The sequence below is a fragment of the Centroberyx gerrardi genome, chromosome 6 (genome assembly GCF_048128805.1).
Source record: "Centroberyx gerrardi isolate f3 chromosome 6, fCenGer3.hap1.cur.20231027, whole genome shotgun sequence".
NCBI classification, from domain to species: domain Eukaryota; kingdom Metazoa; phylum Chordata; class Actinopteri; order Beryciformes; family Berycidae; genus Centroberyx; species Centroberyx gerrardi.
The window spans coordinates 34598517-34621088 of record NC_136002.1 but is presented as its reverse complement, the minus strand read 5'-3'; the positions used below and the strand labels follow the sequence as shown (position 1 = coordinate 34621088).

Below are 22572 nucleotides of genomic sequence, written 5' to 3'. Positions count from 1 at the left end.
AAACAAAAGGACACTAGCCAAAAGACCTCCAAACAAAAGAACACTAGCCAAAAGAACACTAGCCAAAAGACCTCCAAACAAAAGAACACTAGCCAAAAGAACACTAGCCAAAAGACCTCCAAACAAAAGAACACTAGCCAAAAGACCTCCAAACAAAAGGACACTAGCCAAAAGAACACTAGCCAAAAGAAGACTAGCCAAAAGACCTCCAAACAAAAGAACACTAGCCAAAAGAACACTAGCCAAAAGACCTCTAAACAAAAGGACACTAGCCAAAAGAACACTAGCCAAAAGAAGACTAGCCAAAAGACCTCCAAACAAAAGAACACTAGCCAAAAGAACACTAGCCAAAAGACCTCCAAACAAAAGAACACTAGCCAAAAGAACACTAGCCAAAAGAACACTAGCCAAAAGACCTCCAAACAAAAGAACACTAGCCAAAAGAACACTAGCCAAAAGACCTCCAAACAAAAGAACACTAGCCAAAAGACCTCCAAACAAAAGAGCACTAGCCAAAAGACCTCCAAACAAAAGAAAACTAGCCAAAAGACCTCCAAACAAAAGAACACTAGCCAAAAGACCACCAAACAAAAGAACACTAGCCAAAAGAACACCAGCCAAAAGACCTCCAAACAAAAGAACACTAGCCAAAACAACACTAGCCAAAAGACCTCTAAACAAAAGGACACTAGCCAAAAGACCTCCAAACAAAAGAACACTAGCCAAAAGAACACTAGCCAAAAGACCTCCAAACAAAAGAACACTAGCCAAAAGACCTCCAAACAAAAGAACACTAGCCAAAAGAACACTAGCCAAAAGACCTCTAAACAAAAGGACACTAGCCAAAAGAACACTAGCCAAAAGAAGACTAGCCAAAAGACCTCCAAACAAAAGAACACTAGCCAAAAGAACACTAGCCAAAAGACCTCCAAACAAAAGAACACTAGCCAAAAGAACACTAGCCAAAAGACCTCCAAACAAAAGAACACTAGCCAAAAGAACACTAGCCAAAAGACCTCCAAACAAAAGAACACTAGCCAAAAGACCTCCAAACAAAAGAGCACTAGCCAAAAGACCTCCAAACAAAAGAAAACTAGCCAAAAGAACACTAGCCAAAAGACCTCCAAACAAAAGAACACTAGCCAAAAGACCACCAAACAAAAGAACACTAGCCAAAAGAACACCAGCCAAAAGACCTCCAAACAAAAGAACACTAGCCAAAACAACACTAGCCAAAAGACCTCTAAACAAAAGGACACTAGCCAAAAGACCTCCAAACAAAAGAACACTAGCCAAAAGAACACTAGCCAAAAGACCTCCAAACAAAAGAACACTAGCCAAAAGACCTCCAAACAAAAGAACACTAGCCAGCAGAACACTAGCCAAAAGACCTCCAAACAAAAGAATACTAGCCAAAAGACCTCCAAACAAAATAACACTAGCCAGAAGAACACTAGCCAAAAGACCACCAAACAAAAGAACACTAGCCAAAAGACCTCCAAACAAAAGAACACTAGCCAAAAGACCTCCAAACAAAAGACCATTAGCCAAAAGACCACCAAACAAAAGAACACTAGCCAAAATAACACTAGCCAAAAGACCACCAAACAAAAGAACACTAGCCAAAACAACACTAGCCAAAAGACCTCCAAACAAAAGACCATTAGCCAAAAGACCACCAAACAAAAGAAAACTAGCCAAAAGAACATTAGCCAAAAGACCTCCAAACAAAAGAACACTAGCCAAAAGACCTCCAAACAAAAGAACACTAGCCAAAACAACACTAGCCAAAAGACCTCCAAACAAAAGAACATACATACACCGTCCCTGCTGGATGACACTGGTGCATTATGGGAGATATGACAGGTGCATTATGGGACTTATAGGTATGTCCTATGAGCGATAAAAGAGGAAGTTGCAATAAACAATTTGGAGCAGCTGACTAAGAACAATCATCGCCAAAACATCACTAGCCAAAAGACCTCCAAACAAAAGAACACTAGCAAAAAGAACACCAGCCAAAAGAACACTAGCCAAAAGAAGACTAGCAAAAAGACCTCCAAACAAAAGAACACCAGCCAAAAGACTTCCAAACAAAAGAACACTAGCCAAAAAACATCCACCAAAAGAACACTACCCAAAAAACCATCAACCAAAAGAACACTAGCCAAAAGAACACCAGCCAAAAGAACACTAGCCAAAAGAATGCTAGTCAAAAAAACACCAACCAAAAGAACACTAGCAAAAAGAACACCAGCCAAAAGAACACTAGCCAAAAGAAGACTAGCAAAAAGACCTCCAAACAAAAGAACACCAGCCAAAAGACTTCCAAACAAAAGAACACTAGCCAAAAAACATCCACCAAAAGAACACTACCCAAAAAACCATCAACCAAAAGAACACTAGCCAAAAGAACACCAGCCAAAAGAACACTAGCCAAAAGAATGCTAGTCAAAAAAACACCAACCAAAAGAACACTAGCCAAAAGAACACCAGCCAAAAGAACACTAGCCAAAAGAACATTAATCAAAAAAACATCAACCAAAAGAACACTAGCCAAAGAAACATCAACCAAAAGAACACTAGCCAAAACACTAGCCAAAACACTAGCCAATAGAGCACAAGCCAAAAAACCATCAACCAAAAGAACACTAGCCAAAAGACCACCAAACAAACGAACACTAGCCAAAATACCACCAAACAAAAGAACCCTAGCCAAAAGACCACCAAACAAAAGAACACCAAACGAACACTAGCCAAAATACCACCAAACAAAACAACACTAGCCAAAATACCACCAAACAAAACAGCACTAGCCAAAATACAACCAAACAAAAGAACACTAGCCAAAAGACCGCCAAACAAAAGAACACTAGAAAAAAGACCACTAAACAAAAGACCACTAGCCAAAAGACCTCCAAACAAAAGAACACTAGCCAAAAGACCACCAAACAAAAGAACACTAGCCAAAAGACCACTAGCCAAAAGACCTCCAAACAAAAGAACACTAGCCAAAAGACCACCAAACAAAAGAACACTAGCCAAAAGAACACTAGCCAAAAGACCTCCAAACAAAAGAACACTAGCCAAAAGACCACCAAACAAAAGAACACTATCCAAAAGAACACTAGCCAAAAGACCTCCAAACAAAAGAACACTAGCCAAAAGACCACCAAACAAAAGAACACTAGCCAAAAGAACACTAGCCAAAAGACCACCAAACAAAAGAACACTAGCCAAAAGAACACTAGCCAAAAGACCTCCAAACAAAAGAACACTAGCCAAAAGACCACCAAACAAAAGAACACTAGCCAAAAGAACACTAGCCAAAATAACACCAAACAAAAGAACACTAGCCAAAGACCACCAGCCAGAAGACCAGACTGACCCAGGCCAACCCAACGCCAATTTAGACTATCATACACTGACCCAGACTGACCCAGACTAATACTAGATAAATACTTCAATTACTACATTAACACTCAGACTCAGATATTAATACTTTGGTTGCTACATCAGTACTCAGACTGACTCAGACAACATTTCCTTTATTGTAGTCAGTAAACTGTTAACATTAGTATTCCTCTATAGTCTGGGCAGGTGAACAGGGTGTGTTTACTCACACTCTCGGCGTGTCCCGGTGCGGTGCAGCAGAGCAGCAGAACCAGGACCAAGGTCCATCTCTGCCCGTCCGACGGCTCCATGCAGACTGCTGGATCTCCTCCCAATCTGAATAAAACTAAAACTAAAATTTAGTTTTGAATTCAGACTAACTCAGAGAGAAACAGCCTGGCTGATTCTAAGTCTGGCTCGGTTCGGTTCAGACCCGGTCCGTCCAGCCAAGCCAGACAAACCTGCTGCGGACTGAAACAGAGACGCTCCGCTGGAGAAACCACACCAGAATCAAGGTAACACGAATAACTATATGACATCCGGTCCGTGGTTTTCAAATTAAAAGCCCTCCCTTATACAGGGTGTTGGAAGAAGTCCGGAATCATGGAAATCCATCAGTTCTTCACAGATTAAATATATGGTGTTACTTATCCCATAATAACACAGTATTACTACAGTTTGTACTGTAGTACTTTCATAACAGCTGTCAATCCGAATACAAACAGACATGGCATTCTGTTTGTAGTGTACTAGTAGTATGGTAGTGGTACAGTAGAAGTATGGTAGTAGTACTATACTGTAGTAGCACTGTACTACTGTAGAACTGTAGTGGAAAGATGTAACCAAACGTGTGGAACCTTGGGCCTCATTTATCAATAATGTCATAAATATGTGTGAAGTTTCCTTGTACAAGTTTAGAACTAACAGCTGCCGCTGCACGTGTTTTCCATCGTGTCCACGTGCGTTTGTTGATGAATCCCAGACATTCCTAAACTGGAAGCTGTTCAGGACCTTATTAATTAATTTAATCTATTCATTATCATGAATTAACATAATGGCACTGCCTCAGAAATACCAGATAAGGCAAAGCAGAACACCCAAAAATACAATTCACATGTGATAAATGAGTAAAAAAAGGCAAAAAAAGAAGATTTTTTCCAAGGCAGAGATGGAGCTGATATTTACTGTTCAGCAGAGCAGAGGTTATTTAACCTGGCCACGGCAGCAACATGAATAATTTAAAAGCAAATACACATTATACATGTCACACATAAAACACATATGATGTATGTTACAACAAGTCACATAGGACACATAGAACAGCCTTGTTTGTTAAAAACAGTTACAATGTTCCTGGAAAGATTCCTGTATAAGATGTAGGTTGCTGCAGGTTAATCCACGCCCAGCTGCATAATGAGCAAAGGCAGTTTTGCCAAAATCAGAGTCGATCCTCTGCACATTATAGAGCAGCTGCTTTGTGGATTTAATGTGGTAGCTGTGTGGGATATTATGTTAGAGATACCAAGAATAGTTTTGTTGATAAAAAGGTACATGTGAAGCTTTCTACTAGCAACAGTGAAGTCCGACCAACCAAACCATAAATGCTAGAGTGATGAGTGTGCAATTTAGCATTCAGAACGAAGCGCAAAGATGCATGATAAACAGAATGTAGCTTGCTTAAGAGCAGGACACATGCAGGATTCACTGCAGTCTAACAGACACAAATGTGGCTTGGAGTAGCTTCTTTCTTGCCTCAAAGGAAAATACATTTATTAAAATAAAAGTAAAAACCCAGTTTATGCTTAAGCTTCTTCATGAGGTTTTCAATAGCTAGTAGGATAGCTTTTCATCCAGCCATATAGCAAGATACTTACAGGAGGAGACCTTTTCTAATTCGGTCTCCCTAACAGGATGGTGACATTTTGTGCAGGCTGTATACCGCTGGTAAATGTCATAAATTTAATTTTGTGTGCATTTAACACTACCTTCAAGTGGAGGAGTGTAGATTGAAGTGTCTGAAAAGCAATGTGGAGGTCTCCAACAGCTGGATTAAGGGAGGAAGCAATTGTATAGATGATCATGTCATCTGCATATAAGTGAATCTTTGTTGGCTGAATGTCCCAAATCGTTTATAAAAGTAGAGAATAAAACAGGTGCTAAAATAAAGCCTTGAAGAACACCTTTAGTGATCTCTAGAAATTCAGATGTGTGATTCTCAGCAGAGACACATTGTGTTATGTGTTCTAATTTCAGAACCAGCCTAATGCGTCCTCACTGAGACCAACGTAATTTAGTCTCATGAATACTTCATGATCTACAGAGTCAAAAGCCTAGAGCTGCACAATGTTGCCTAACGGAACTAATAATGTCATTGGCAACAAACATGGCTGTTACCTGACTGAAATGTTTTCCATTTAGAACTGCTTCAGCTGTGCATTCACTAACGATTCAAAGACTCTTTGTACTGTACTAACTGAACGAAAACACAGCCTGCCCTAAGAATAAGCTGGTCAGCATTTTTTGTGGCTATAGTGAATCATAACACCGGTCCAAAAATAATCCTCTCCAACACTCAAACAAATTAACAATCATCTATCTGATGTACAAAGCATTGCTGAGAAGTAATAATTAAATTAGACCGTTAGTGATTATTTTTCTACTGATGTACATTCAGTTCACACATTTAGAAAGGCATGATGAGCTGCTGACACATGAACTGGGTCCATGAGGCGCGTCACACTGTGCCACACTGCAATACACAGCAAGCCATTATGATTTTTTTATTTTTTATTATTGGTTTGTAAAGAAGAGTCCAGACACATCCAGCTCCCCAGGTGAGTGGGGTGCAGCAGGTAACCCCGCTCCCCGAAGGTGGAGCTACTAAACCTCCTGCTCACCAACAAACCGCCTCAATATGACTGAAATACAACTCGGACACAGGAATCATTCCAAGGATTCTGGTTTGTTTTTTATAGAATCAGAGTCATTAAATATATTTACATTTTAGTCTTGAAGGCTTCCAACTGCTGCTGTTTTGCACATTCTCATAATGCTGTTGTTCATCCATTTATTTCTGTGTTATTGTCACTTATGTTGTGTACATCCAATTTAACATCCATTTACTCTATTTCTATTTATATTCTGTTTTTCCTTTGTTGTATCCTGTTATTACCGGCTGCAACACCACACAGTTTCCCCAGGACCAATACAGTTTCATCTAGTCTAATTTGTCCTTCTATAACATCCTGTTAATCCTTAACAATAATAACATATAATCTCTTTGTTTTTATTCTATAATACTGTGCTATTTTCAATCCATTTCCCTGATGATTCTGATAGCATTTTTGTTGTTCTGTACATGCAAATACATATTTTAGTTTCTAATATGACACGGTGTGCACCTTTATTTTGAAGGAAGAGCCGCCGAGCCGGAAGCGTCGTTGCTGCTGCTTGCTGTGGGCTTGACGCATCTCCAGTCCGGTCTGCTGCAGTCTGCTGTGTTTCTGTCCGCGTTTTACCTGCTAACTTGAACTTTTTATTCTTTTCCTCGGCGCAGTCCGCAGATCTGCAGCTTCGTCTCCGGCTTCACGGACTTTTCCAGCCTGAAGAAGAAAAGTGTTAAATGTGACAAACTGGAGGAGTTCAGGTAAGACGCGTTTCAGCTGATTATAACGGACTGCTGGTTTCCACTGGCTTGTTCCCCTTGGCTCTTTTTTATTATGGGATACCAGCAGTATTACTGTTACAAGCAACATCCACTCTGGCTCATGTGCTGCTAATTAACCTGTAATTAGCTGCCAATTAACCTGCAGGCTGAAGCAGCCAAGTTAAAGCCAAGTTACCTTTCAGCCTGGAGCCAAACTGGGAGCCAAACTGGGAGCCAAACTGGGAGCCAGGCTCATTACAGCGCGCCACTCTGTTCATATTAACTTCATAACACTCGCACGCTTATTATAACATATTAGTACTCGTTATAACATAACGGTACGGGTTGGAAGGAGGGAGAACTCTTGACGGCGACCGTGGGGGGAGGGGGGTGGGGGTGGGGGGTGGGGGGGGGCTCGCGGACCTGCAGCGATAGTTTCTGTGTCTCTTCTCTCCAGAATTGGTCAGATTTACATCATATCACTAATGTCTGTTATTAAAACTGTTATTTCATGTAAAAAAAACATCAGTCAAAAGCTTTGAATTATCACTACAAGAAATAAGATGACAGGTTTAGTAAATATTTGGGCTAAATAGATAGACAGGCAGACAGACAGGCAGACAGACAGACAGACAGACAGACAGACAGACAGGTAGACAGGCAGACAGACAGATAGACAGACAGGTAGACAGGCAGGCAGGCAGGCAGGCAGGCAGGCAGACAGGCAGACAGGCAGACAGACAGACAGACAGGCAGACAGACAGGCAGACAGGCAGGCAGGCAGGCAGGTAGACTGGCAGGCAGGCAGACAGTCAGACAGACAGACAGGCAGGCAGGCAGACAGTCAGACAGACAGACAGACAGACAGTCAGACAGACAGACAGGCAGGCAGGCAGACAGTCAGACAGACAGACAGACAGACAGGCAGACAGACAGGCAGGCAGACAGACAGACAGTCAGACAGACAGGCAGGCAGACAGACAGACAGTCAGACAGACAGACAGAGTATACTAGAAGTCTGATTATTGGGTGAAACCCAGCTTGATGCAACAAGTTCACGCTGCTTCTCTGGAGGTTGTTGAGAGGCATTCTGGGAAATGTAGTAAATCACTACCTGCAGTGGAAGTAGACAAGGCAGGTTGAGGGAAAGTGGGTTCACCAAAATAAATCAGTTCCTCACAGCTGGAATGTATCGAACATCAAGGAGGAACTGGAGTGTAATGGAAGGTTCTCGCTCCAGTTCTTCAGGCTCGGACCACAGCAGAACCTCTTCAACCACAGGCCTATTTCTCAGGCCTCCTGCCCCAAATGAATCAGGAATAGCTCCTCAACCATAAGGCCTGTATGCATAGTTCTGGTCTCCTTTGATAGGTAAGAAGCTAAGGAATATGAATCCAGTGTAAGTAAACCTATTACCATTCCAGAGTAAATGGAGATGCAATAAAGGAAAAAATAAGATTTTCATCCTCGCCTAGTATATAATCTAAATTTAAAAGGCAATATCACCAATATCATACAATTTATAAAGATATACTCAGGCGGTCTCCATGTTTTGGCCATGTTTACTGTTTACATGTTGACTGTTTACTGGGAATTTTACTTCAGAACACTATTTATTTCAATATAGCCATGTTACAAATAACATAAATCTCCCAAAAACATTGAAATAGTAATAAACACAATGAATATTGATCAATATTCATATATGGGCCACAGAGCTCCATTCTATACAGGCAGATTAATGGAGATCGCTGAGGTCTTTCCTCACATGTGACCTACCGTTGTTTTCAGCTCAGTCAGACGAATCCAATGGTATAAGGCTCATTGGTGTCAGTACTTCGATACAGCCACCAGATGGCGACGAAAGCCTGAGCTCCCTCCATAGAGCTCCATAGAGTCTGGACCAAAATGGCTGGTGAGGAGAGCAGGAAGATCGCTGTGAGTCAGAAACAGTCTCAAACTTACGGTAGAAACGTGAGGAACTAAAATCTGCCGTTTTTGGCGAAAATAACATAAGCCTTGGTGAAATATTTTGGCAAGAACATAGATTTTTGTCAGTATGACTATAAAATGTGAATTTTGACTGCTACTTTTCCCCGGAAATGGCGGACATGTATCTTCCGATTCGTTGTGCGTTTAGGGTCATTGGAAAGCTCGAATTTCTTGTTTCCAGCGATACCAAGCATGTTATTGTAGACTGACGAGAAAATTATCCCGGATCTTTTGATCACAACTTGCTCTTATATTTATGAAGTTTATATTTGTACGACTTTATTGTTAAAATACTTAGTAAGAAGACATAGTTTGGTCAACATACAGTTGGTTTACAGATTCTGAAAGCTGAAGACCCCATGTTTTCAAAACAGTATAACATTCATATATTCTATAAATAGACCATCTTCCATTGCGATTTTGCTGCAAGATGGCTCAGCTGCCCCCGCGACCGGGGGTGCTAGTTCGCCCCAAAATGAGAATTTGGTCATTATCTACTCACCATCATGTCAGTGGAAACACTGGTGAAGTTTGTGTGTCCACATAACACACAGCGAGTTAGCTAGTGCATACACTGGACTTTTGGACTCACAGTTGAATCGTTTGGCTTCAGAACACTTGGATTCTGCTGCAGAACTGTTTGGAGACATTTTACGGTCATTTTCTGTCCTTTTTGTATCTGTAAAGACCCAGTTCCTGTTCACTTGGCTGACATGGAGCTGCTAGCTAACTCGCTGTGAGTTATGTGGACACACAAACTGTGGATAATGCGTGAATTTTCAGTTTGGGCTGAACTATTCCTTAAGAAAGTTTATCTAGATCGAAACATATGTGCATCTCTGGTCCATTTTTCCCCCCACCGACTTTACCTTGGTACGTTCTGACGGTGATAGATCAACATGGAAAAGCAGCAAATTAAAAAACACAAAGGTGGAGCTGAAAGTCTAAGAGAAAAGATGCAAACACCAGTTCTGCTGATATCAGCCTGCAGCAGCATCATGCCAGTTTAGTCTTCCAGCTCTTAGTATCATCACATCCAATTCTTCCAAATGTTGAATTTTAAACGAAAGGCAGTTGTACTTCAACTAGTTTTTGTGTCTACTGTGTTTCTGCTGAGTGGCAGAGTGTCTGAGTATCTGCTGTCTCACTCCTGGTCATCTTGAATCTCATTCTCATCAATCTCTCCTCAGCTGGAGACGACCGAAGGCAGAGTGACATCACTGGCTGCGAACCAATCTGTGGCGAGGTAGAGGAGACAGGGCGGACACGATGCTGCTGACCTCCTGCTCCGCCCCCTGGCTCTGGTGAGGACTTCAGCTTAATTCACTTTGAATCAGATGAAGTAAATTTAATTACATTTGAAATGCTTCACATAAAAACAGAGGAAATAGCAGATCATATGGAATATAAAAACAACAGGGTACAAAAGAAATACAAAATAAAACAAAAGACAATTTAAGATCAAACGTAACACATGAGCCAATCTATAATAGAGTCTATTACATTATCATTATCTAAGAAGGTTGGTTCTAAACATGTTACAGTGGTTACTATAACAACAGACATGGAGGAGGACTGGAGCCAACATGGCCGACTGTGGAAACTATAAGAGCAAACTGCAGCAGGAAACACACTGTGTTCCGCTAGAGCTAGCATGAATTATATAGAGATTAGACTGATATATTGTCCCGTTACTAACATAGATCTGGTCCAGTGATATGATGCTTATGATGTTGCTTGATTGATTACGTATTTATTGTAGAATTGATCAGTACTACACTGGGTGTCTATGGGAAAACCTTAACCTGAACTGATTCTTCACAAAATATCTGCAGCTTCAATCCAAATATATCGTTATCAGCAACCCAGAAAATATCAGTAGGACTCCATTTCAGGCCCTGTTGTCATGAATCATGGCGCAAGTGCAGGCGATGGTACAAGTTAAAATCACAGAGGTTTGTACCTGTTTTGCTAGAGCCTGGTGTTCGTTACGCAAGATTTAATCCAGGTGCCCACACTGGATGACACGTATGTAACTGAAAATGCGTACACATCCTGGCCTCTAAGTGTGTTCACCTCTTCACCTACTTTGCTCAGACTTGGTCTGAGCAGGCGGAGGCACAAGTCTAATGTGTGATAGCCAGTGTTGGGCAAGTTACTGAAAATTAGTAATTAGTTACAGTTACTAGTTACTTCTCTCAAAAAGTAATTGAATTACTTTACCAATTACTGCATAATAAAAGTAATTAGTTACTAGGGAAAGTAACTTTTGGTTACTTTTAAATGTCTGCTTCAATTCTCTTATTACACATAGCTATATTATTTTAGTGTTGCTGTGGCACAGTGTGTGTCAAATTTGATCTATCATTGTACCCATTATCACTATGATGAAAAGTAAGTAGTGGAACAATAAAACACAATAGATATGTTTTGATAGGCGTATTTATTGTAGCCTCGACAGGCCTTCAAATCAAGCATTAGTACACTGTGTGGGCTAAGTCACCGGACCGGTAGCAGTGTCGCCAACTCTTTTCCAAGGAAAGTAGCTATTGGCTGCTCAGAAAGTCGCTAGAAGTTGCCAGATGACGATAATTTGCTTATCAATATATAATGCTGCACTTGTTATGCACGCCGTGGCGTAGCCCGTTTTAATATAAGTGCTGACTCCGCCCACCCGGGCCAGTTTCGGCGTACGCCGGTAACAATTACAAGTGGACCCTATCCTACAGTCCCTGCTCTCACCGGAGGGAGGGGGGCAGCGCTGCGATCATCAGACCTCTCTGGATTAGACAAGCAAGTAGAGAAAACCGGCATCAGCCGAACCAATTTATTGCCAAATGCTTTGGGATTCAACACATTGACATTGCTTCCCATGGTCAGAAAAAGTCGCCAGATTTGTCGCTAGTTGCTTTTGAGAAATAAAGTTGCCAGGGAGGTTGGTAGTCTTTTGATTCCCTTGCGCCACCATAAAGTCGGATGATCATAAACCGAATAATCCAGTAACAAGTAACGAGCCCATTTAAATTTCAGTAATTGTAATTACGCTATTTAATTTGAAAAAGTAATTAGTTACATTACTAGTTACTGCCAAAAGTAGTGGAATTACAGTAATGCGTTACCGAACAAGGTCAATAAATAATATCCACCATCTTCTCTGTAATGCCGAGTCCTTACGAGTCCTGACTGACCCGACTGTCTCGTCTCCAGGTGGCTGCTGCTGGTGCTGATGACCGGAAGGACGGCTCTCGGGGTGAGTTCTTGTCTTTGTATCAGAGATGTCGGAATCGAGTCCTGGACTTGACTCGGACTTGGACTTGGACTCGAACATGATGACTTGAGACTACTGTGATTACTGGAAGAGGAAGAATAATTTACGACCACTTTATTCAATATTTAAGAAGATAATTTTCTCATACAACTTCCAGTTCATATGGGAAACACACTACTGAAATTTGAATGTGTTGATACACGACAACACATAATAGAGGGATGTTAGCGGACTAATAGAGACTGATAGAGAACTGGTAGAGGACTGACAGAGACTGATAGAGGACTGATAGAGACTGATAGAGGACTGGTAGAGGACTGATAGAGGACTGATAGAGACTGATAGAGACTGATAGAGGACTGATAGAGACTGATAGAGACTGATAGAGGACTGGTAGAGACTGATAGAGGACTGATAGAGGACTGATAGAGACTGATAGAGGACTGATAGAGGGATGATAGAGACTGAAAGAGGACTGATAGAGACTGATAGACTGATAGAGGACTGATAGAGACTGATAGAGGGATGATAGAGGACCGATAGAGACTGATAGAGGACTGATAGAGGACTGATAGAGACTGATAGAGGACTGATAGAGACTGATAGAGGACTGGTAGAGAACTGATAGAGGACTGGTAGAGACTGATACAGGACTGATAGAGACTCATAGAGGACTGATAGAGGACTGATAGAGACTGATGGAGGGATGTTAGCGGACTGATAGAGACTGATAGAGGACTGATAGAGGATTGATAAAGGACTGATAGAGACTGATAGAGTGATGTTAGAGGACTGATAGAGACTGATAGAGGACTGATAGAGGATTGATAAAGGACTGATCAGAGACTGATAGAGTGATGTTAGAGGACTGATAGAGACTGATAGAGGACTGGTAGAGACTGGTAGAGGACTGATAGAGACTGATAGAGGGATGTTAGCAGACTGAGAGAGGACTGATAGAGGACTGATAGAGACTGATAGAGGACTGATAGAGGACTGATAGAGACTGATAGAGGGATGTTAGCAGACTGAGAGAGGACTGATAGAGGACTGATAGAGACTGATAGAGGGATGTTAGCAGACAGAGAGGACTGATAGAGGACTGATAGAGACTGATAGAGGACTGATAGAGGACTGATAGAGACTGATAGAGGGATGTTAGCAGACTGGTAGAGACTGGTAGAGGACTGATAGAGACTGATAGAGACTGAGAGAGGACTGATAGAGGACTGATAGAGACTGATAGAGGATTGGTAGAGACTGAAAGAGGACTGATAGAGACTGATAGAGGACTGATAGAGACTGATAGAGGGATGTTAGCAGACTGAGAGAGGACTGATAGAGGACTGATAGAGACTGGTAGAGGACTGATAGAGACTGAAAGAGGACTGATAGAGACTGATAGAGACTGATAGAGGACTGGTAGAGACTAATAGAGGGATGATAGAGGACTGATAGAGACTGATAGAGGACTGATGGAGGACTGATGGAGGGATGATAGAGACTGATAGAGGACTGATAGAAGGATGATAGAGACTGATAGAGGACTGCTAGAGACTGATAGAGGGATGATAGAGACTGATAGAGGACTGGTAGAGGACTGATAGAGGAATGATAGAGACTGATAGAGGACTGGTAGAGGGTTGATAGAGCCTGATAGAGGACTGATAGAGGACTGAAAGAGGACTGATAGAGGACTGGTAGAGACTAATAGAGGGATGATAGAGGACTGATAGAGACTGATAGAGGACTGATAGAGGACTGATAGAGGGATGATAGAGACTGATAGAGGACTGGTAGAGGACTGACAGAGACTGATAGAGGACTGGTAGAGGGATGATAGAGACTGATAGAAGACTGATAGAGGGATGATAGAGACTGATAGAGGACTGCTAGAGACTGATAGAGGGATGATAGAGACTGATAGAGGACTGGTAGAGGACTGATAGAGGAATGATAGAGACTGATAGAGGACTGGTAGAGGGATGATAGAGACTGATAGAGGACTGATAGAGGACTGATAAAGACTGATAGAGGGATGATGGAGACTGATAGAGGACTGATAGAGACTGATAGAGGGATGATAGAGACTGATAGAGGACTGCTAGAGACTGATAGAGGGATGATAGAGACTGATAGAGGACTGGTAGAGGACTGATAGAGGACTGATAGAGGGATGATAGAGACTGATAGAGGACTGCTAGAGACTGATAGAGGGATGATAGAGACTGATAGAGGACTGGTAGAGGACTGATAGAGGACTGATAGAGACTGATAGAGGACTGATAGAGGGATGATAGAGACTGATAGAGGACTGATAGAGGACTGAAAGAGGACTGATAGAGGACTGGTAGAGACTAATAGAGGGATGATAGAGGACTGCTAGAGACTGATAGAGGACTGATAGAGGACTGACAGAGACTGATAGAGGACTGGTAGAGGGATGATAGAGACTGATAGAGGACTGATAGAGGGATGATAGAGACTGATAGAGGACTGCTAGAGACTGATAGAGGGATGATAGAGACTGATAGAGGACTGGTAGAGGACTGATAGAGGAATGATAGAGACTGATAGAGGACTGATAGAGGGATGATAGAGACTGATAGAGGACTGATAGAGGACTGAAAGAGGACTGATAGAGGACTGGTAGAGACTAATAGAGGGATGATAGAGGACTGATAGAGACTGATAAAGGACTGATAGAGGACTGACAGAGACTGATAGAGGACTGGTAGAGGGATGATAGAGACTGATAGAGGACTGATAGAGGGATGATAGAGACTGATAGAGGACTGCTAGAGACTGATAGAGGGATGATAGAGACTGATAGAGGACTGGTAGAGGACTGATAGAGGAATGATAGAGACTGATAGAGGACTGATAGAGGGATGATAGAGACTGATAGAGGACTGATAGAGGACTGATAAAGACTGATAGAGGGATGATGGAGACTGATAGAGGACTGATAGAGGACTGATAGAGGGATGATAGAGACTGATAGAGGACTGATAGAGACTGATAGAGAGATGATAGAGACTGATAGAGGACTGATAGAAGACTGGTAGGGGACTGATAGAGGGATGATAGAGACTGATAGAGGACTGATAGAGACTGATAGAGGACTGATAGAGGAGTGATAGAGACTGATAGAGAGATGTTAGCGGACTGTGAGAGGACTGATAGAGACTGATAGAGGACTGGTAGAGACTGATAGAGGACTAATATGAGACTGATAGAGGACTGGTATAGGACTGAAAGAGGACTGATAGAGGACTGGTAGGGGACTGATAGAGGCATGATAGAGACTGATAGAGGACTGATAGAGACTGATAGAGGGATGATAGAATGATAGAGGACTGATAGAGACTGAGAGAGGACTGAGAGAGACTGATAGAGGATGAGTAGAGACTGATAGAGGACTGATAGAGGGATGAGAGAGACTGAAAGAGGACTGATAGAGGGATGATAGACTGATAGAGGGATGACAGAGGATTCATAGAAGACTGATAGAGGGATGATAGAAGTGTGATAGAGGACTAATAGAGGGATAATAGAGGGATGATAGGGATGATAGAGGGATGGTAGAGGGGTGATAGAGGACTGATACAGGGATGATAGAGGGATGATACAGGACTGAGAGGGATGATAGAGGACTGATAGAGGGGTGATAGAGGACTGATAGAGAGATGCTAGAGGGGTGGTAGAGGACTGGTAGTTGTGGGTTTTCCTCCAAAGTCAACAGTTAAACCCCTGAATCCTGAGAAGGTTGTCAGGTTCAACCTGTCTGGGACAGTAGAGTCTGGCTTCTCTGTTGTCAGCCAATCAGCTGCTCTGTTGTCAGCCAATCAGCTGCTCTGCCGTCAGCCACCTAGCTTCTCCTGGTTCCATTGTAGCGGATGGAGGTTGAGGAGAGCTGATCAGAGAGCAGATGGCTACAGAACATTAGTCCTGACAGCAGATAGAGCGATAGGCACATTCCTCCAGGCAGATAGCCACGCCTGACTGCTAACCCGGTTTACACAACGCCAGAGGAATGTGGCCGACAACACAAACACTGCTGCATGCTGGGAATTGGAGAGTCTGGTCCCAAAATGACATTGCCACCATCTGAAAAGTGTGACTCCTCAGGGCTGCAGACTAACTTTTCCTCTGCTCGTACTGGTGCTAGTAAGTTAGTTTGTGGCATCAGCAGATCATTTGGTAGCACCAACACTTTGGTCCATTAGACTGCTGCACACACTTCTGACATGTCGTCTGCTGAAATATGTTATCTGTTAAAATTAATGTTGCTCTGCCTGGAATATGTCTGTGCTGAATGATTTGGATAAATTTAGAGAATGTACTGCAGGTAATGAACTAGGTTATATCCCAAAAGGTAATTAAGCAAGTCATCTTACAATAGGTACTGAAGTAAATTATGTTACAATAGGTAATGAAGCAGGTTATGTTACAATAGGTACTGAAGTAGGTCATGTTACAATAGGTAATGAAGCAGGTTATGTTACAATAGGTACTGAAGTAGGTCATGTTACAATAGGTAATGAAGTATGTTATGTTACAATAGGTAATGAAGTATGTTATGTTACAATAGGTAATGAAGTATGTTATGTTACAATAGGTACTGAAGTAGGTCATGTTACAATAGGTAATGAAGTATGTTATGTTACAATAGGTAATGAAGTATGTTATGTTACAATAGGTAATGAAGTATGTTATGTTACAATAGGTAATGAAGTATGTTATGTTACAATAGATAATGAAGTAGGTCATGTTACAATAGGTACTGAAGTAGGTCATGTTACAATAGGTACTGAAGTAGGTCATGTTACAATAGATAATGAAGCAGGTTATGTTACAATAGGTAATGAAGCAGGTTATGTTACAATAGGTACTGAAGTAGGTCATGTTACAATAGGTAATGAAGCAGGTTATGTTACAATAGGTACAGAAGTAAGTTATGTTACAATAGGTAATGAAGCAGGTTATGTTACAATAGGTTCAGAAGTAAGTTATGTTACAATAGGTAATGAAGTAGGTTGTTAATCCTTCTTATACCAGATGTTGGTTTTCCAGTGCTGAAGAATTTAAAACTATCTGAAAACATGAAGTGAATTTGTTTTTAACCAAAAGGTCAATAATGGGATTAGTTGTGAAATAATCTAAGCAATGGGCAATGGGCCAACTGTAAATGTGAATAATGGACTCTTTTACATTAGTGACCAATGTGCTATCCCGTCTGACAACACTGACCTCTGACCTCTGATATAGGGCTTTGTTATAGTACATTAAATTGTATTTTCTAAATCAACAGGTCAAAATGCACAAAATTGATTCAGAAATACTAAAACAAAATGATAGGCTAGTGAATATAGATACGTTTCTCCACTTCACATCTCTTGACTCTGATGCTTTAAACCCTTTTCCAAAGTTAAGTCATGGTTGATATAGATTATTATTAACCTGTAATAGATAATCACCAGTGACAGTTTCCTACCTGTGATTTGTACATTTGGGCTATGTGCATTCAACAAGGTGAAATGCATTTAATTCAGTGATCTTCTGCTTTGTGCTGCAGGCTGATACATCATTTTACTGAAAATACTAAATGTGTGATCTAGCCAAATTGCTTCATCAAACAGAAAACCTGATGACAAGCCATTTTCAGAAAAAACCTACATTAATAACTTTGGAAAACAGAGACTATGTTGGGTTTTGGTGCGAACAGAGAACATTTTTTGTGGAACTACTGGCAAACAGAGTCACAAATGTAACCAAATGGTGGCGCTATAGAGCCCTGCACCTACTCTTACTAAATGACAACAAATTCTACTTTTTAAAGGCTAGTAGGTCACTTAAGTCTATGTTGCCCTATAGAGGCAGACAACAGCAACTCTTTAGTGTGTTTTAAAGGTCAAAGGCCATGGCTCAGGTTTAGTTTTCATGTCAACAGAAATGATCCCTTTAAAGCTGCACTCGGCAACTTTGCACGTTTGTGGTTCCAAATGGCAGTGAGCGGCAACTGTTTGAAAAATTTGACTATACCCAGAAATCATTGTGGTGACATCAGTAAAGTGGCCTGTGATGTTTTATACCAAAGAAATCCAAAGGGACGAGAAAGGATCTAACGCTGGTGAGTCCAGCTTTCTCTGCTGCTGTTAGGAGACACTTTTGGATTTCCCTCTTCAGTTTGTCACCAGGCACCATACTGACACCATTCCCTTTGTTGGGACGGGAGATAAACACTGAGCTAATTTTTCTCTGTTTCTCTGCTCACACAGTTTCTGCTGTAGGGGAACATGTTCAACAAAATACTGGATCCTCTTGATTTTAGAGAGTGACTCTATAACGTTCTGGTTTGGTGACCAGAAGGTCCAAAGTTGCTCCCTTTTTTCTGAGAGTGTTGAGACAAGAGTGGAATACCAGGTATGTAGAGCGAGGTCGAAGCCAGACAGACAGAGAGAGAGATGGGGGGGGGGATGTGAAATGAGGACATGTGATAAGAGTCTCAGACAAGAAACTGTAAATAAACAATATTATCATGCTGGTGTGTGTGTGTGCGTGTGTGTGTGTGTGTGTGTGTGTGTGTGGTTAAATCATAACATCAGAACTAGCTGAGGTGTGTTGACTGATTTCTCTCAGCAGACACTGAAACAGCCTCAATAGGAAGAAAAACCAAGTGCAGTTCAAATTATCCTTGGATGGTCCTCTAAAGATGGCTGCCATAGAATGTTCAATGCTGTTGTCATGGAAATTAACATTTGATGTGTTACCATAGTGACAATCCCAGTGACAGTACCACTGTTGTAAGGGTCGGTGTGTTTTAAAACACCTGGTTTGATAGTGTTGATAGGTTTGATAGTTGATAGTGATGTAGTTTAGAGTAGTTGATAGTGATGTAGTTTAGAGTAGTTGATAGTGATGTAGTTTAGAGTAGTTGATAGTGATGTAGTTTAGAGTGATGTAGTTGATAGTGATGTAGTTGGTAGTGATGTAGTTTAGAGTGATGTAGTTTAGAGTGATGTAGTTGGTAGTGATGTAGTTGATAGTGATGTAGTTGGTAGTGATGTAGTTTAGAGTGATGTAGTTTAGAGTGATGTAGTTGGTAGTGATGTAGTTTAGAGTGATGTAGTTTAGAGTGATGTGGTTTAGAATAATGTAGTTGATAGTGATGTAGTTTAGAGTGATGTAGTTTAGAATAATGTAGTTGATAGTGTTGTAGTTCAGAGTGATGTAGTTTAGAGTGATGTAGTTGATAGTGATGTAGTTTAGAGTGATGTAGTTGATAGTGATGTAGTTTAGAGTGATGTAGTTTAGAATAATGTAGTTTAGAGTGATGTAGTTTAGAATAATGTAGTTGATAGTGATGTAGTTTAGAGTGATGTAGTTTAGAATAATGTAGTTTAGAGTGATGTAGTTTAGAGTGATGTAGTTGATAGTGATGTCGTTTAGAGTAATGTAGTTGATAGTGATGTAGTTTAGAGTGATGTAGCTGATAGTGATGTAGTTTAGAGTGATGTAGCTGATAGTGATGTAGTTGATAGTGATGTAGTTGATAGTGATGTAGTTTAGAGTGATGTAGTTGATAGTGATGTAGTTTAGAGTGATGTAGTTTAGAGTAATGTAGTTGATAGTGATGTAGTTTAGAGTAATGTAGTTTAGAGTGATGTAGTTTAGAGTAATATAGTTTAGAGTGATGTAGTTTAGAGTGATGTAGGTGATAGTGATATAGTTGATAGTGATGTAGTTTAGAGTGATGTAGCTGATAGTGATGTAGTTGATGGTGATGCAGTTTAGAGTGATGTAGCTTAGAGTGATGTAGTTGATAGTGATGTAGTTTAGAGTGATGTAGATTAGAGTGATGTAGTTTAGAGTGATGTAGTTTAGCAGTGATGTAGTTTAGAGTGATGTAGTTTGGAGTGATGTAGTTTAGAGTGATGTAGTTTAGCAGTGATGTAGTTGATAGTGATGTAGTTTAGAGTGATGTAGTTGATAGTGATGTAGTTTAGAGTGATGTAGTTGATAGTGATGTAGTTTAGAGTAATGTAGTTGATAGTGATGTAGTTTAGAGTGATGTAGTTGGTAGTGATGTAGTTTAGAGTAATGTAGTTGATAGTGATGTAGTTTAGAGTAATGTAGTTTAGAGTGATGTAGTTTAGAGTGATGTAGGTGATAGTGATGTAGTTGATAGTGATGTAGTTTAGAGTGATGTAGCTGATAGTGATGTAGTTGATAGTGATGCAGTTTAGAGTGATGTAGTTTAGAGTGATGTAGTTGATAGTGATGTAGTTTAGAGTGATGTAGATTAGAGTGATGTAGTTTAGAGTGATGTAGTTTAGCAGTGATGTAGTTTAGAGTGATGTAGTTTGGAGTGATGTAGTTTAGAGTGATGTAGTTTAGCAGTGATGTAGTTGATAGTGATGTAGTTTAGAGTGATGTAGTTTAGCAGTGATGTAGTTGATAGTGATGTAGTTTAGAGTGATGTAGTTGATAGTGATGTAGTTTGTTAGCAAGAGCCTGTTTGTCTCTTGGGCTCATGTGCGACTATCAGCTCAGTTTCTCAACCTGCTCACAGCTCGTCTCGTTAGCATATTGAGACTCAACTCTTGAATGGCAGCGTGAGTCATGACTCACGATTCCTTCTGAAGAGTCGTTCACCATGAACAAATCCTTCACAGATCTTCCATCACTTGCATCAGTGCAGCTCAGTATTAGCAGCTATCTCAATGGCAGAAGCAGAAGTAACATTTACAGTCTTTAATGGGAACAGGCAGGCTCACCATCCAGTTATCAGGCAAAAAGGCCAAAACACGGTAAGGCAGTCCAAGTAGCAAAGGTACCAGGAAAACTAGAGGCTACGAGGCAGTCAGAAAAACAGGCAGAACAAGCAGAACAGAACAGCAGGATTCAGATGAGTGACTGAGCAGCTAGAACGATCTGTCAGAGAACAAAGGGAAATGGACTGGTATAAATACTGAGGAGGAATGAGGGAATGAGGTGCAGCTGGGAAGGGTGGAGACAGGTGACAGGTGATGCAGGAGGTAGGAGGGGTGGAGACAGGTGATGGAGGAGGCAGGAAGGTGGTTACTCTGTCAGTTTGTTAGCTCGCTGCCGCCCTTGGTTTTCTCAGCAATGACTCAGCACTGACTTTTCTATGGTTAACTGGCTTTCGTCTTTGCAAGTTGCCAAACAAGCCGATCAAATTGATCACTGAAATCTCCAACCGATCACTAACTGGCACGATCTGCCACTCGTATTGCTGTTAGTCACCGGCAGCGCGAACCCTACCAGTGATACGGTTTCTCTGTCTATTCATCCCGTCTCTAACGACCTCCCCACCTCACTGCTCCAGCTGGCGTTAACTGATGAGCCGAGTTGCCTCGTTCTCCGTGGAACTAGTTATCCTTAAGAAGTTGCTGGCCAAAGGGGAAGGAAAATCAGCAAATGCTAATGACACCACCATCTGCGGAGCTCGTGGGTGTAGGTGGTATGAGGGCTATGGCTATGGCTCCTGCTTCTTCCCCACTGCCCATTACCAACCGCTTTCTGGCCCTGGAGGGCCTCGATGGGGACCAGGAGGTGAGCCGAGGTCCGGCACCGGATTTTAAATGTCGACAGCAGGGCCAGAACAGCTGTGGGGAGACTAGCAGGTCTCCCCTGTGAGCCTGTGGCAGACTTGGAGAACTAAAGACCATTGTGCCCTCATGGGTGTCTCACAAAGATGAATCTGAATTTAGAAAACTTAATTTGAATTGAGAAAAACAAATTTGGAATTGTAGTTTAAAGTTAAATTCAGTAATAATCACATTACATTTCTAGCCATTGTATAGATTGATGGAAAGGTCCTATATGCTTGTCCAAACATTGTCCAGTCACAGTGTCAGTCCGTCTGTTTTAACAGACATTTCTCCTTGAAGTGTGTTTTACTCAGGGATGAAATACAGTTCTGGTCTGAACTCAGACCTGCTGCGTGTCTCACCTGCTGTTAAGCTAATTAGCATCCAGGTAGTTTCGACGCTCGCTGTGGCTGCACTTGTTATTCATGCCGGGGCGCACAGACTGGACGTAGGCGGTGTAGGCGTTAGCCGCCAAGATACAAAACGGTGTGTGTGTGTGTGTGTGTGTGTGTGTGTGGGTGTGTGTGTGTATGTGGGTTCAGTAAAATGGAGCGTGATTGTCACTGACGTTATCTGATATAGCATCCACACACAGACACACACGCACACACACACACACACACACACACACCTGTCCCCCCTCCACACTCTACTTC

The 22572-nt window shown here is 41.5% G+C and overlaps 2 protein-coding genes across 2 annotated transcripts in view; one reads left to right on the top strand and one right to left on the bottom strand.

Moving 5' to 3' along the window:
- col4a3 (collagen, type IV, alpha 3) overlaps positions 1-3848 on the bottom strand; it is a 99103-nt gene extending 95255 nt beyond the window's left edge. Inside the window, exon 1 of the mRNA XM_071898000.2 lies at positions 3624-3848. Within this exon, the coding sequence (XP_071754101.2) occupies positions 3624-3704 (81 nt within the window). The 5' untranslated portion in view covers positions 3705-3848. The remainder of the gene's footprint in view (positions 1-3623) is intronic.
- The window catches only part of LOC139909330 (uncharacterized), a 66765-nt gene continuing 47986 nt past the window's right edge, over positions 3794-22572 (top strand). The window contains exons 1-4 of the mRNA XM_078284212.1: positions 3794-3908; positions 6950-7039; positions 10222-10335; positions 12239-12281. Coding sequence (XP_078140338.1) covers positions 10301-10335; positions 12239-12281 — 78 coding nt within the window. The 5' untranslated portion in view covers positions 3794-3908; positions 6950-7039; positions 10222-10300. The remainder of the gene's footprint in view (positions 3909-6949; positions 7040-10221; positions 10336-12238; positions 12282-22572) is intronic.